This window comes from Trachurus japonicus, chromosome 16 (genome assembly GCF_045865225.1).
Source record: "Trachurus japonicus isolate A0001 chromosome 16, Traja_1.0".
Lineage (NCBI taxonomy): Eukaryota > Metazoa > Chordata > Actinopteri > Carangiformes > Carangidae > Trachurus > Trachurus japonicus.
In genome coordinates this window covers 36,622,594-36,636,703 of record NC_140922.1, presented here as the reverse complement: position 1 = coordinate 36,636,703, position 14,110 = coordinate 36,622,594, and the positions used below count along the sequence as shown (strand labels likewise).

At 45.7% G+C, this 14,110-nt stretch overlaps 1 protein-coding gene across 1 annotated transcript in view; it reads right to left on the bottom strand.

Moving 5' to 3' along the window:
* Positions 1-8,585, bottom strand: part of pi4kb (phosphatidylinositol 4-kinase, catalytic, beta) — a 32,265-nt gene extending 23,680 nt beyond the window's left edge. Inside the window, exons 1-3 of the mRNA XM_085802162.1 lie at positions 8,446-8,585; positions 5,329-5,953; positions 195-491 (exon numbers count right to left, since the gene is read on the bottom strand). Coding sequence (XP_085658288.1) covers positions 195-491; positions 5,329-5,925 — 894 coding nt within the window. The 5' untranslated portion in view covers positions 5,926-5,953; positions 8,446-8,585. The remainder of the gene's footprint in view (positions 1-194; positions 492-5,328; positions 5,954-8,445) is intronic.
* Between the last annotated feature and the right edge of the window lie 5,525 nt (positions 8,586-14,110).

Sequence of the window (14,110 nt, the reverse complement as noted above, 5' to 3'; positions counted from 1 at the left end):
AAAATTTCTCAAATTAAAAAAAAAAGAAAATTCTAGAAGAAAATGGTCAAATTTAAAAAAAAAAAATGATGGCGTCGCCCCCCTCCGTTAGGCCCCGCCCCCTCTGTTAGCCCCGCCCCCTCACCACGTAGGGCTTGATGGCCCCGCCCCCCCTGTTAAGCCCCGCCCCCTCCCGTTAGGCCCCGCCCCCTCACCACGTAGGGCTTGATGGCGTCGCCCACGTCCTCGTCCATGTGGATGTACATGTTGAGCAGCTGCGGCAGGAAGAAGTCGACGTCGTCGTGGCCGAAGCTGAAGAGCCGGTTGCCGATGTAGGCCTGCACGCCGGGCTCCTTGGAGCTGTGCAGGTAGGAGATCGCCATGGAGACGTCGAACAGCTTGGACTCGAACAGGCGCAGCAGCCACGACTGCTGCTTGGAGGGGTTGTGCCGCTGCCGCCGCCGCGCGCTCTTCACCGAGCCGGGCGCCGCGCCGTCCGGGTCCAACTCCTCCTCGCGGTGCTGGTACGCCTGGAACGACGGAACGATAAACCAACGTCACGACTACATTCACATCTCCATTTACACAATTAGATTCAATTCTAATTTTATTAAGGTTTAAAAAAAGAAGAGATTTTGATAGCAAAAACTGGATTTTTTATTATAACAACAATATAACAACAATATAAAGGGACAACGAGGAGTTTCTATTTGGTTATAAAAAAGTCTCATATTAATGTGGATGAATCTACGTTACCACTTGTTAACGGCTCCATTTTAGATAAATCTATGGTTTTGTCTCTATGGTTATTTTGTCCCCTCCTTGAACCGCCACCTTACCGAGGTGGAGGGGTTGGAGCACCCGAATGATCCTAGGAGCTATGCTGTCCGGGGCTTAATGCCCCTGGTAGGGTCTCCTAAGGCAAACAGGTCCTAGGTGACGGGTCAGACTAAGAGCGGTTCCAAGCCCCTATGAAAATGAAAACATCGAGGAAGTTCACGTCGCGTCACCGGGGCCCCACCCTGGAGCCAGGCCTGGGGTCGGGGCTCGCAGGTGAGCGTCTGGTGGCCGGGTTTCTGCCCACGGGACCCGGCCGGGCGCAGCCCGAACAAGCGACGTGGGCCCGCCCTCCAGTAGGCCCACCACCCGCGGGAGGGTTCAGAAGGGGCCGGTGCCGTGTGTTTTGGGTGGCGGTTGTGGGCGGGGGCCCCGGCGACCCAATCCCCGGACAACGACTCTGGCTTTAGGGACATGGGACGTCACCTCGCTGGGGGGGAAAGAGCCTGAGCTCGTGCGGGAGGTTGAGAGGTATCGACTAGAGATAGTCGGGCTCACCTCCACGCAGCCTGGGCTCTGGAACCCAACTCCTTGAGAGAGGCTGGACTCTCTTCCACTCTGGAGTTGCCCATGGTGAGAGGCGGCGAGCTGGTGTGGGCTTGCTCATAGCCCCCCAGCTCAGCCGCCATGTGTTGGAGTTCTCCCCACTGAACGAGAGGGTCGTTTCCCTGCGCCTTCGGGTCGGGACAGGTCTCTCACTGTTGTCTCGGCCTACGGGCCGAACAGCAGTGCAGAGTACCCGGCCTTCCTGGAGGCCCTGGGAGGGGTGCTGGAAAGTGCCCCAACTGGGGACTCCATCGTTCTGCTGGGGGACTTCAACGCTCACTAGGCAGCGACAGTGTTACCTGGAGAGGTGTGATTGGGAGGAACGGCCTCCCCGATCTGAACCCGAGCGGTGTTTTGTTATTGGACTTCTGTGCTAGCCACAGTTTGTCCATAACGAACACCATGTTCAGGCATAAGGGTGTCCATCAGTGCACGTGGCACCAGGACACCCTAGGCCGGAGGTCAATGATCGACTTTGTAGTCGTGTCATCTGACCTCCGGCCGTATGTCTTGGACACTCGGGTGAAGAGAGGGGCTGAGCTGTCAACTGATCACCACCTGGTGGTGAGTTGGATCCGCTGGCAGGGGAGGAAGCCGGTCAGACCTGGCAGACCCAAGCGTATCGTGAGGGTCTGCTGGGAACGTCTGGCAGAATCCCCTGTCAGGGAGGTCTTCAACTCCCACCTCCAGGAGAGCTTTGACCGGATCCCGAGGGAGGCTGGAGACATTGAGTCTGAATGGACCATGTTCTCCACTTCCATTGTTGATGCGGCCGTCTGGGGCTGTGGCCGTAAGGTCTCCGGCGCTTGTCGCGGCGGTAATCCCCGAACCCGGTGGTGGACACGGGAAGTAAGGGATGCCGTCAAGCTGAAGAAGGAGTCCTACCGAGCCTGGCTAGCTCGGGGGACTCCCGAGGCAGCTGACGGGTACCGGCAGGCCAAGCGGACGGCAGCTCGGGCGGTCACGGAAGCAAAAACTCGGGTCTGGGAAAAGTTCGGGGAGGCCATGGAGGAGGACTACCGGTCGGCCTCGAGGAAATTCTGGCAAACCATCCGACGCCTCAGGAGGGGGAAGCAGTGCTCCGCCAACACTGTTTACAGTGGAGGAGGGGAGCTGTTGACCTCGACTGGGGATATCGTCGGGCGGTGGAAGGAATACTTTGAGGATCTCCTCAATCCCACTGACAGGCCTTCCGTAGAGGAAGCAGAGGCTGAGGACTCAGAGGTCGATTCATCCATCACCCAAGCTTAAGTCACTGAGGTAGTCCGGAAGCTCCTCAGTGGCAAGGCACCGGGGGTGGATGAGATCCGCCCTGAGTACCTCAAGTCTCTGGATGTTGCGGGGCTGTCGTGGCTGACACGCCTCTGCAGCATCGCGTGGCAGTCGGGGACAGTGTCTCTGGACTGGCAGACCGGGGTGGTGGTCCCTCTCTTCAAAAAGGGGGACCGGAGGGTGTGTTCCAACTACGGGGGGATCACACTCCTCAGCCTCCCGGGGAAAGTCTATTCCAGGGTGCTGGAGAGGAGAATTCGGCCGATAGTCGAACCGCGGATTCAGGAGGAACAATGCGGTTTTCGTCCTGGCCGTGGAACGCTGGACCAGCTCTACACCCTCCGCAGGGGGCTCGAGGGAGCATGGGAGTTTGCCCAACCAGTCCACATGTGTTTTGTGGACTTGGAGAAGGCTTTCGACCGTGTCCCACGTGGCATCCTGTGGGAGGTGCTCCGAGAGTATGGGATCGGAGGCCCTCTGCTGAGGCTGTACGGTCCCTGTATGACCGGAGCAGGAGCTTGGTTCGCATGGCGGCAGTAAGTCAGACCTGTTCCCGGTGCGTGTTGGACTCCGGCAGGGCTGCCCTTTGTCACCGGTTCTGTTCATTATTTTTATGGACAGAATTTCTAGGCGCAGCCAAGTGCCGGAGGGGGTACGGTTCGGGAGCCACTTGATTTCATCTCTGCTTTTTGCAGATGATGTGGTCTTGTTGGCTCCCTCGAGCCAGGACCTTCAGCATGCACTGGGGCGGTTTGCATCCGAGTGTGAAGCAGCTGGGATGAGAATCAGCACCTCTAAGTCCGAGGCCATGGTTCTCCACCGGAAAAAGGTGGTTTGCACCCTCCAGGTCGGGGGAGAGTTCCTGCCTCAGGTGGAGGAGTTTAAGTATCTTGGGGTCTTGTTCACGAGTGAGGGAAGGATGGAGCGCAAGATCGACAGGCGATATAAAAATCGATAGATTTTTTTTTTTTTTTGACTGTTGCACAATAAAATGTGAACTTAACCTGTTCACGCAGGCCCCCTAGTGGTTGGGATGCCGGCGTCCCAAATCAATAACACATGAACGGCGTCCTTAATATAACGAATAGTAGGCATGCTGTAATTAAAACTCCACCACAGACCTTTTAAGGACACTTTCGGCAACATGTAGAAAAAAAAATGAAGTTTCTAGGTGCTACGGTTTTTTCACAGTCACTGAAAATGTCTCAAACAATATCAGACTACGGCAGCCCACAAGCGACGTCACGTCAACAACGAAGGTGATTTAAACATATATGTACCATCTGTACACCTCTTCTTTCACCACCAAAAAATCGTTTACTGTCATATAAACAAAAGCAAAGAACAAAAATGCAGTTTTTACCCCATTAAAGGTTTAAACAAGCCTGCTCACTCAACACAAACAAACCCGGAAGTCATTTTCGAGTGCCGAAAAAGACGGACATTTGTGAATCATAGACCCACTAAAACACTGAATAAAATTACAAGCTTACCCTCTTGTTAAAGCTGAAGATGTGCTCGAAAATAATCCATTGATCGATTTTATCCATCGTGACCAGATAATCCACAGCGTGTTACGTAACTCCGCAGTTCTATTACTACTCGCATTCTCCGTCAGACTGCGCACCCGCTTTTGCGCATCTCTCGTCGCCTGTCAATCAAAGTCACGGGGGTGAAAACTTTTTGGTCCAATAGCAGAGACTCTAAGGTGTGACCTGATATATAATGATCCCTGATTGGGCAAAGCTTAAGCCTGCACCCAGCTGGTTCCTGTGGTTGTCTCTCCCCCTAGTGTCAACAAGTAAGCAATACAAGTCTCCACAAAAAGTGAGTTTTTACTGCCCCAAGTTTAATTAAAATAATAATAAAAGACAAATGAACTATTTCAAATGTCCTTGTTAATTTAAGCCATCACTGATGGTTGTGGGATGTTTACTTCTGGAGTTATAAAGGAAAATAACAATATAATACAGGCGAAAATAGGTAAATTCCTGTTTGGATGGGTTTTGGACACTAAATATTCATCCCCATAAATTAAATTTTCAAATGGCATTTTACTTATGTAACTGGTGTTCCTAAAAGCCATCAAGTATGTGATTGGCCCCAATAGGTTATCTGTTGGAAAAAAAAAAATCTCACTAAAATCTTGCAGTGTGCATTTTAGCCAAATTGGACAATTTTGGTACACATGTGGACAGGGAGTGTGTGAACCATATATGTAAAATTCAACCTGTTTTATAATTAGGATTTTGATATATCACCTTTTCACCAAAAATTTCAAACTCGTTTTTTTTTTTTGCAAAAAAAAAAAGTTATTTCAGAAGCCCATTTTTTTATGGAATGACTCAATTCAATATTTTATACATATAGATGTAAAGGGACAAATGTTGTCTTTCATTTAAGCCATAAACCATAGTTGTGGGATTAGTACTTCTGTGGTTATAAAGCTTTAATTGCAGTGATACAAAAACAGGCGGAAATTGCCAAAAATGGCCTCTGCATGAAGAGGTTAAAACATTATAGTTTCTGCATTTATGCAGTATTTATCAGTAATACAGTTAGGGGTTCACTGTGCTCCTAGTCAAAACAGTTAGTCTGGAGCCCTGTAAAGCGCTTTTCATGCACAGGGCAAAAACTCAATAGAGTGTCGCGGTTTCGGTTTCGGTTTCGACACGTGTATCGTTACAGGCCTACCTCGCGGACCTTCAGTTGCTTGGCAGCGGTGGCGGTCGGAGCGGCGATGGTCGGAGCGACGATGGTCGGAGCAGCGATGGTCGGAGCGGCGATAGTCGGAGCGGCGGCCACAGGCTGCGGCTCCGGCTGCGCCCCGTTCTGCAGCGAGGCCTCGTCTCCATCTCCATCTGTCTGCTCCACCTCGTCCTTCTGCAGGACTTCCTGACAGGCTCGCTGCTCCACCTCGTCTCCATCTGTCTGCTGCAGCTGGACCTTCTGGACCTTCTGGACCTTCTGCAGGACTTCCTGACAGGCTCGCTGCTCCACCTCGTCTCCATCTGTCTGCTGCAGCTGGACCTTCTGGACCTTCTGGACCTTCTGGACCTTCTGGACCTTCTGCAGGACTTCCTGACAGGCTCGCTGCGCCACCTCAGGGTCGATCACCAGGCCGAGCTCGGCCGCCACGCCCTCGCTGATGACGCCCAGCGGCGGCGTGGCGGCGCCGGCTGGGGGAGCGCAGGAGGAGGAGGAGGGGGTGGAGGGGAGCGACAGCGAGGGGGAGGAGGAGAGGGAGGGGGAGGGGGAGGGGGAGAGCTCCAGCTCCGTGTCCTCCATCATGGCCACTGGGAAGCTCCGCCCTCCTCCACTGAAACACACAGCAGGTCAAAGGTCAGCGGTCAGGCAGTAACCAGAGCAAGAAAAAAGTGGTAAAAATGTCTAAAAAAAAAAAAAAATTAAAACATTTTTCAAAAAAAAGTGAATTAAATGAAAATCAAATAAAAAGTGAAAAAAAATATCTAATTTTTTTTATTATTCTAGGAAAAAATTGTAGTTTTTTGCTATTATTTCTAGAATAAAAGTGGTAAAATTTCTTAAAAAAGTAAAAAAAAAATAATAATAATCTAGAAAAAAAGTGGAAAGATTTCTCCAAAAACAGATCTGGAAGAAAGTGGTAAAAAATTCTCAAAAAAGTTTTTAAAAAGTTAAAAAAAAATAATAATAATTCTAGACAAAAGTGGAAAAAATTCTCAAAAAAGTTAAAAAAAAAGAAAAAAGACAAAAAACAATCTAGAAAAAAGTGGAAAAACATTTCAAAAAACAAATCTGGAAGAAAGTGGTAAAATTTTGCAAAAATAAAAAAAAAGTTTGAAAATAAATTCTAGAAAAACACTGGTAAAAATTCTCAAAAAAAGTTTTACTTAAAAAAAGTTCTAGAAAAAAAGTGGTAAAATTTCTCTTTTTTTATTCTAAAAAAAGTGGTAAAAATTTCTCAAAATACAAAAAAAAGTTTAAATTTTTTTCAAAAAAAGGTTAAAAATAAAATGTTAAAAATCTCAATTATTTTTTTAATTCTAGGAAAAAAGTGGTAGTTTTTTTGTTATTATTTCTAGAATAAAAGTGGTAAAATTTCTCCAAAAACAAATCTGGAAGAAAGTGGTAACATTTCTCAAAAAAAAAAAAAAGTTTGAAAATAAATTCTAGAAAAACACTGGTAAAAGTTCTCAAAAAAAGCTTTACTTAAAAAAAAGTAGTAAAAATTTCTCAAAGAATTCTAGAAAAAAGTTGTGGGCTCCCTTGGACCGTCTCAAAGACCCCTGAGGGTCCCCGGACCACAGGTTGAAAACCACCGCTGTAAATAGCAAAGTGTTATTGTAACGTTGTTATAGGTTTACAATCATCTGGACCAGGACCAGGACCAGGACCCGGTTCAGACCCAGGACCAGGACCAGGACCCGGTTCAGACCCAGGACCAGGACCAGGACCAGGACCAGGACCCGGTTCAGACCCAGGACCAGGACCAGGACCAGGACCAGGACCAGGTTCAGACCCAGGACCAGGACCAGGACCAGGACCCCTGACCCGGTTCAGACCCAGGACCAGGACCAGGACCAGGACCAGGTTCAGACCCAGGACCAGGACCCCTGACCCGGTTCAGACCCAGGACCAGGACCAGGACCAGGACCAGGACCCGGTTCAGACCCAGGACCAGGACCAGGACCAGGACCAGGACCAGGACCCGGTTCAGACCCAGGACCAGGACCAGGTTCAGACCCAGACTAACGTTCATCAGTCTCTAATGACCTCTGACCTCTGACATCATCAACCCTTTGATCTCTGACCGCCATATTTCATCTATTGATCAAACACAGAGAAACTGATTGATCGGTCCAGACTCTCTGTAGTTCTGGTCCTTGAACGCACCACAGTCGCCACGGAAACTCTACGTCAGGCAGCTCAAGTACTACTGCAGTACTGTTGTATTATTACTACCCTAATACTACTACAGCACTTCCATAATACTACTGTAATACTAACCCCTTACCCTAATACTACTACAGTACTTTAATACTACTATAGTACAATAATACTACTGTAGTACTGTTGTATTACTACTTTAATACTACTACAGCACTGCACTCCCTACTGTAATACCTCTGTAACACTAGTGTAGTACTGTAATACCTCTCTAATACTAACTATAGTACCATAATACTACTGTAGTGCTGTTGTATTACTACTTTAATACTACTATAGTAGCCTATAGCACTGTAACACTGCTGTAGTACTGTAATACCCCTCTAATACTACCACAGTACTCCCATAACACTACTGCAGTACTACAGTAGTGTTGTTGTACTTCTCCCTCATCGATCACCGGACTCATCGATCACCAGTAAGTTACCCTCTCTCTCTGGTCCGTGAACGCACCACAGCCACAACAGCTTAACGTTAAGGTTCCGTTAGCTTAGCACGATGCTAACTTTCCTATCTATGCACTTGGTAAACTTTCCTCCAGCTGGGAGCTAACGGTGCTAACTAACAACAGACGGCTAAGCTAACAGACCTGTCGGTTACTGACGGTCTGTTAGCTTAGCCGTCTGTTGTTAGTTAGCACCGTTAGCTCCGACACTAAACAACTGAAAGTAGAGCAGCTAGCGGCTACATGCTACATGCTAAAGCAACGGTCCGCTGCTGCCAATAACATGTTAGCATTAGCATTAGCATCGGCCAACTGTTGTTAACTTCGGCTCAGCTGTTTTATTAAAGCTCCGCGCTGTGCTAAGCTAAGCTAAGCTAACGCAGCGCCTTGGCCAGGTGAGCTGTGACGTGTCAGAGAGGTGTCCAGGTGAGTTTTACCTGCTGACGGTGTCGTGGCTCTGAACTTTGTTAGGTTTTTATGTCCAGTTCATCTCCATTGATTCTCTCTGCAGCTCAGCTGAAGCTAAAACACACACACACACACACACACTCAGCTGCTGCTGCTTCTGCTGTGTGTTTCCCGGTGGTGACATTCAGCTTCAGGTGGGTCAGCTCCCCCTGCTGCTCAGAGATAATACAGTCAGTAGCCTATATATTTTTTTACTTTATTGTTTATTTAACAGGGACGATACATACATCATTGCCACAAAGAATGAAAAATGCGATGCATACAAGACATCTAGCTTCAGCTAATTTGCAGTCTTTGTCCCTGGTCAGGCTAAAGAAGGATACAAGATACTATCTGTGCTTGCTGCTCCTAGATATACTGTACAGTCGTCCTCAAAATGATTCATACTTCTGGCAAATACGGGGAATTTCTTAATTGTGTCAGTCACAGATTAGTATTTCAACTCAGATTTGACATGAATAGGACATGAGGGAAAGTCTGGAGCCATGACCAGTTTATTTAAGTAAAGTTACATTGTTAAAGCAGAAGTAAGGTGAATGTTTGTGTTAATCTAAGTCTTAAATAGTTGTATCTTCCGACAGCAATCACTTCTATAGAGTGTTTGGTCTGAAACACGGGTCTGTCAGTCACTCTGCTCTGCTCTGAGCCCAGGAGAAAACTTTCCTTGTATCCTACAACCTTTATCCAATGAGGAGAGAGAACGGCATAAAGGGGCAGTCCTCTCTGTGTGTGCAGCCAAGGGATGCGCCTGAATGTGGTGACGTAGGGACGAGGACCAATAGATCCATGACGAGGGCGGGGGCTGCTAACTCCATCTGCTGACAGGAAGTTAGACAAAACCACCGGATCGCTTACTGCTGCTTTAAAGGTGTTTATTTGAACGTTGAACAAAAATGACCATGTCCAAAATGATTCATACCCCAGTGATACCAAGACAAAAGGCCTATGGGATGTTGGAACAAACCATTCTCTTTAAGGGTCTAAAGTGTTTACAATTATTTTCAATGTTTCTGGGAGTTTTTTTTTTTTTTTTACCAGTTTTCTGACTATAAAAGTTGACTGGCTTGTGACATTTCAGTCATTTTCATGTCAACGCATGACTTGCTATGGCAAAGACCAGAGAGCTCAGTGAGGACACATTGGAAATGCCAAAAAAGAAAGGAAAAGGATACAAGAAGGTGCCAGTGTCGATGGTGCAAAGTATCATCAATAAGTACCAAAGATTTCAAGAAGTACCAACGATTTAACACAGTGAAAACGCTCAAAACACACAGTGAAAACAATCCAAGGACTACTACCAGGACTGTCCTGAAGGAACTGAGCCTCGGTAGTAGTCCTTGGATTGTTTTCAACATCTCGCTTGATTTCTCTGACTAGCTGAGGTGACACTACTGACTTTTGACCGCATCCTTTGAGGGTTTGTGAGGGTTTTCACTGTGTTAAATCGTTGGTACTTCTTGAAATCTTTGGTACTTCTTGATGATACTTTGCACCATTGACACTGGCACCTTCTTGTATTGCTTCCTTCCTTTTTGACACAGTTTCCAATGTGTCCTCACTGAGCTCTCTGGTCTTTGCCATAGCAAGTCTTGTGTTGACATGAAAATGACTGAAACGTCACAAGCAAGTCAACTTTTATAGTCAGAAAACTGGCCAAGAACCTCCCAGAAACATTGAAAATAATTGTAAACACTTTAGACCCTTAAAGAGAATGGTTTGTTCAAACATCACGGCCTTTTGTCTTGGTATCACTGGGGTATGAATAATTGTGGACATGGTGGTTTTTGTTCAACGTTCAAATAAACACCTTTAACAATGTAACTTTACTTAAATAAATTGGTCATGGCTCCAGACTTTCCCTCATGTCCTATTCATGTCAAATCTGAGTTGAAATACTAATCTGTGACTGACAAAATTAAGAAATTCCCTGTTTTTGCCAGAGGTTTGAATCATTTGGAGGACGACTGTATATCTGTGCCTGCTGCTCTGGAGCATCAGCTGCAGCCGCCAGGGGGCGCCGCGTCCACATGATGCTGCCACCAAAGACACTCATCACTTACTATCATAGACTGTAAAAGCTTACTATCCTTTTGGATTCACTGCTCCCATCCGTATAGTCAAGGCAATCCAGTTCATTTTGGACCCAAAAATAGAACTAATTGTAACAGAATAGTCTACTTGCCAGCCCATAGGGCCCCATTGTGAACCCGGAAATGTTGAGTACCCCAAAGTTTTATGTTAGAAATATATAGTATGGGTCCCCAGTATTCAGAAACTGCCGGATGCTAACTTATATATATTGGGAAATTAGCATAATTGACATAATTAGCATACATTAGCATAATTGCCTATATGGGCAATATTTCAACAACTGCTTGGCTGATCTGGGCAATGTTGGAGTGGTTTTAGGGGTTATTGATGATGCTGAATCAATTTCTGACATTTTCAAAATTCAAAATGGCTGTCTAAACCGGAAGTGACCAGATTTTAACTGCCAGTGGGCCGATTTTGATGGATTTCCAAATCTGGTCACTTCCGGAAAACCCTCGACTTACAGAAGTAAAACTGTGGAGAGTTTAGATTAATTGAATTTCTATTCCCTTTGGTTAGATGGATTGGTTAGGTGGCCCTGTTCTCACAGTGCCAATGTTTATTTACCATGTAACAGAAGCAGTCAAACTGAGGAGGGGGAGGCAGGACAGAAGGGGGAACATAATAGATAGACTCTGCTGCGCAGCGATGGGTCGGGTCCGGGCTACTTTTGGGCAAATTTAGGCAATTCTGAGCAACAAACAGGAGAATAGGAAGACAAGACAGTTGACCTTATAATGTTCAATTTGCATCAGTTGAGGATTGAACCCACAACCTCGGGAACCAAAGACCGTTGTCTATCGCACTGAGCTAATTGACAAGTGGCAGCTCAACAGTGGCTTCACAAATTGAGTAAGCCATTCACTGTCGTGTAGGCAGATTTGAAACCACAGTAAAAAGAAAAATCAGTTTTTGAGGTAAAATAATGATATGTATTTGTCAAACATCTACTATGAGTAGGGGTGTAACGGTACACAAAAGTCACGGTTCGGTACGTACCTCGGTTCAGGGGTCACGGTTCGGTACGGTTTCGGTACAACAGACACTAATTGAATGTAAAACTAAAATCTGTCTTGTGTTATAAAAGTTAAAAGAAAAAATAATACAAAATAAAACAAGTGCATTAGGAGTGTTATAATGCCATTCATTAATTCTAGAGGAAAAAAAACGTGCACTTGACAACTGGCAACTATTATTCGAATTATTAAATTATTATTATTAAAAAAATATTATTAAAAAAACAAAACAATAAACTGACATCAATGTTGGTTTACCCAGTTAAATTAGACTAGCAGTTACTTTGGTGATGTTTCTGGTCCTGCCTGTGTTCATAAAACATATTAGGCAGCTACACGCACATCCCCCAAAAAACTGAAGACTAGGTGCTGGACCACCAAGAAAGACACAGGTAAGGAAAAAAGGAGACCGCACACTAGTTAAAAGCTCCCGTGACAGTTTAATGTCACTCACACGTTTCGGGCGTCAGCCCTTCATCAGACAATGTGTCTGATTATATATAGTGTGCGGTCTCCTTTTCTCCTCACCTGTCTGTGTTCATGTCAAGAGGCTTAAAAGCAGCAGATAAGTTGTTGCACACAACTTGTCTTTTTCCTTGCACCAGTGATTGACATATCGGGTTGAACATGCGCTACGTGTTTGATACGTTTCTAGCGACGCACCGCGCATCCGTGAAACATCGCCGACGGACTTTGTCCGGTGGACCAGTCGCGAGCATGGATGTATTATGGTCGCGAGCCGCCGCCGCCGCCGCCGTTTGTTTCATTGAGAAGCCACAGTGACATGAATGAAGCAGACAGCTCTCCTCCTCTAACTTCACTCTCTCATCACTTCTCTTCTTCGTCTGCTATGACGGCTGCAGGCAGCTTCGAGGCTCATTACCGCCACCTGGATATAAATGAGGACTCGACTTTTTTTTTTTTTTTTTTTTTTAATATTCATTCAGACGTATTCGTCGTGTGACTGTGTGCACCGAACCGTGACCCCCGTACCGTGACGGCACGGGACGAATACATATACCGTTACACCCCTAACTATGAGTCTAAGATGTTAGGAGCCTTCGCACATGGACCAGTCCAAGCTATTTGGATTTTTAAATTTAGAGGCTTTCTGTGACGCGACAATTAGGACAATTGTCTTGTGTTTTGTGTTGAGGACAACTGACATTTTGATCTGTCATCATCATCATCACCCTCGCTGGGTCTCGAACTCACAACCTCTGACACCAAGAATCAGCTCCTAACTCGCTGAGCTAATTAGCTAGTAGTGAGACCTGCTGTGTAGCTTCATTTATCCACTCAGGGGAGCCAGTGCCCAGGCAGCTGTTGTGATGAAATGGTCAAAATTTCAGAAATTCAGTCATCTAAACAAAAATCTGATAATACATAAATTGCATCTTGACAGCATGGAAATGTTGGTGATTTGTTTTTAATGATAAGTGTTTTGCTTCATAAGAGAAAATTTGATGTTTAAAAATTCCACACTCACATTGACTGCAGTTGTTCCCATGAGAGCAGAATTCAAAATGTTCTAGAAAATTCAGTTTTTGAATTAAAATTCTGATATTTGCCAAACTTCATCAACCATGACTCCAAAATATTGGCATTTTTTTTCAGGAAGTTTGAAAACGTATTTAGCAAGAATTTGATGGTATATGTTTACAGTAGTGTTTACAGTCAAACGTTTTCATGCACTGTAGGCTCAATTTTTGCTTAATCAAAAATCCGAGAAACAAGTTTTGTGGAGGACAGTCTGGAGATGCTCTGTAGCAAGTTTGGTGTCAATTGAGCAAAAATTGTGGGAGGAGATACATTTTAAAAGTTTTACAGTTATTGAAAAAAACAGAGTGATGGACTTCATAATTTGTAATAAGTTTAAGTTGACAAAAGTTTCAGCAGTATTGAGGCTACATTGTGGTGAAGTTTCAACACTGTAGCATCTACCGTTGGTTTGGTAGGAATTTTTAAAGTTTTTAAATTTAAACGCTTATTGTGCCCCCCCTAGGAGGGGGGGGGCACATGTCCTTGGAGTTGAGTGAATCTGGCATGGGGTCGGATGTTTCTGTGAAGTTTGGTGAGTTTTCACCCATGGGAAGTATGACTTCCTTGGAAGAAGAAAGAAAGAACTAGATTATAGCTGCTGCGCAGCAATGGGTCGGGTCCGGGCTACTTTTGGGCAAATTTAGGCAATTCTGAGCAACAAACAGGAGAATAGGAAGACAGGACAGTTGACCTTATAATGTCCAATTTGCATCAGTTGAGGATTGAACCCACAACCTCGGGAACCAAAGACCATTGTCTATCACACTGAGCTAATTGCCAAGTGGCATTTAACAGTGGCTTCACAAATTGAGTAAGCCATTCACTGTCGCGCAGGCAGATTTGAAACCACAGTAAAAAGAAAAATCCGTTTTGAGGTAAAATAATGATATGTATTTGTTAAACATCTACTGTGACTCTAAGATGTTAGGAGCCTTCGCACATGGTCCAGTCCAAGCTATTTGGATTTTTAAACTTAGAGGCTTGC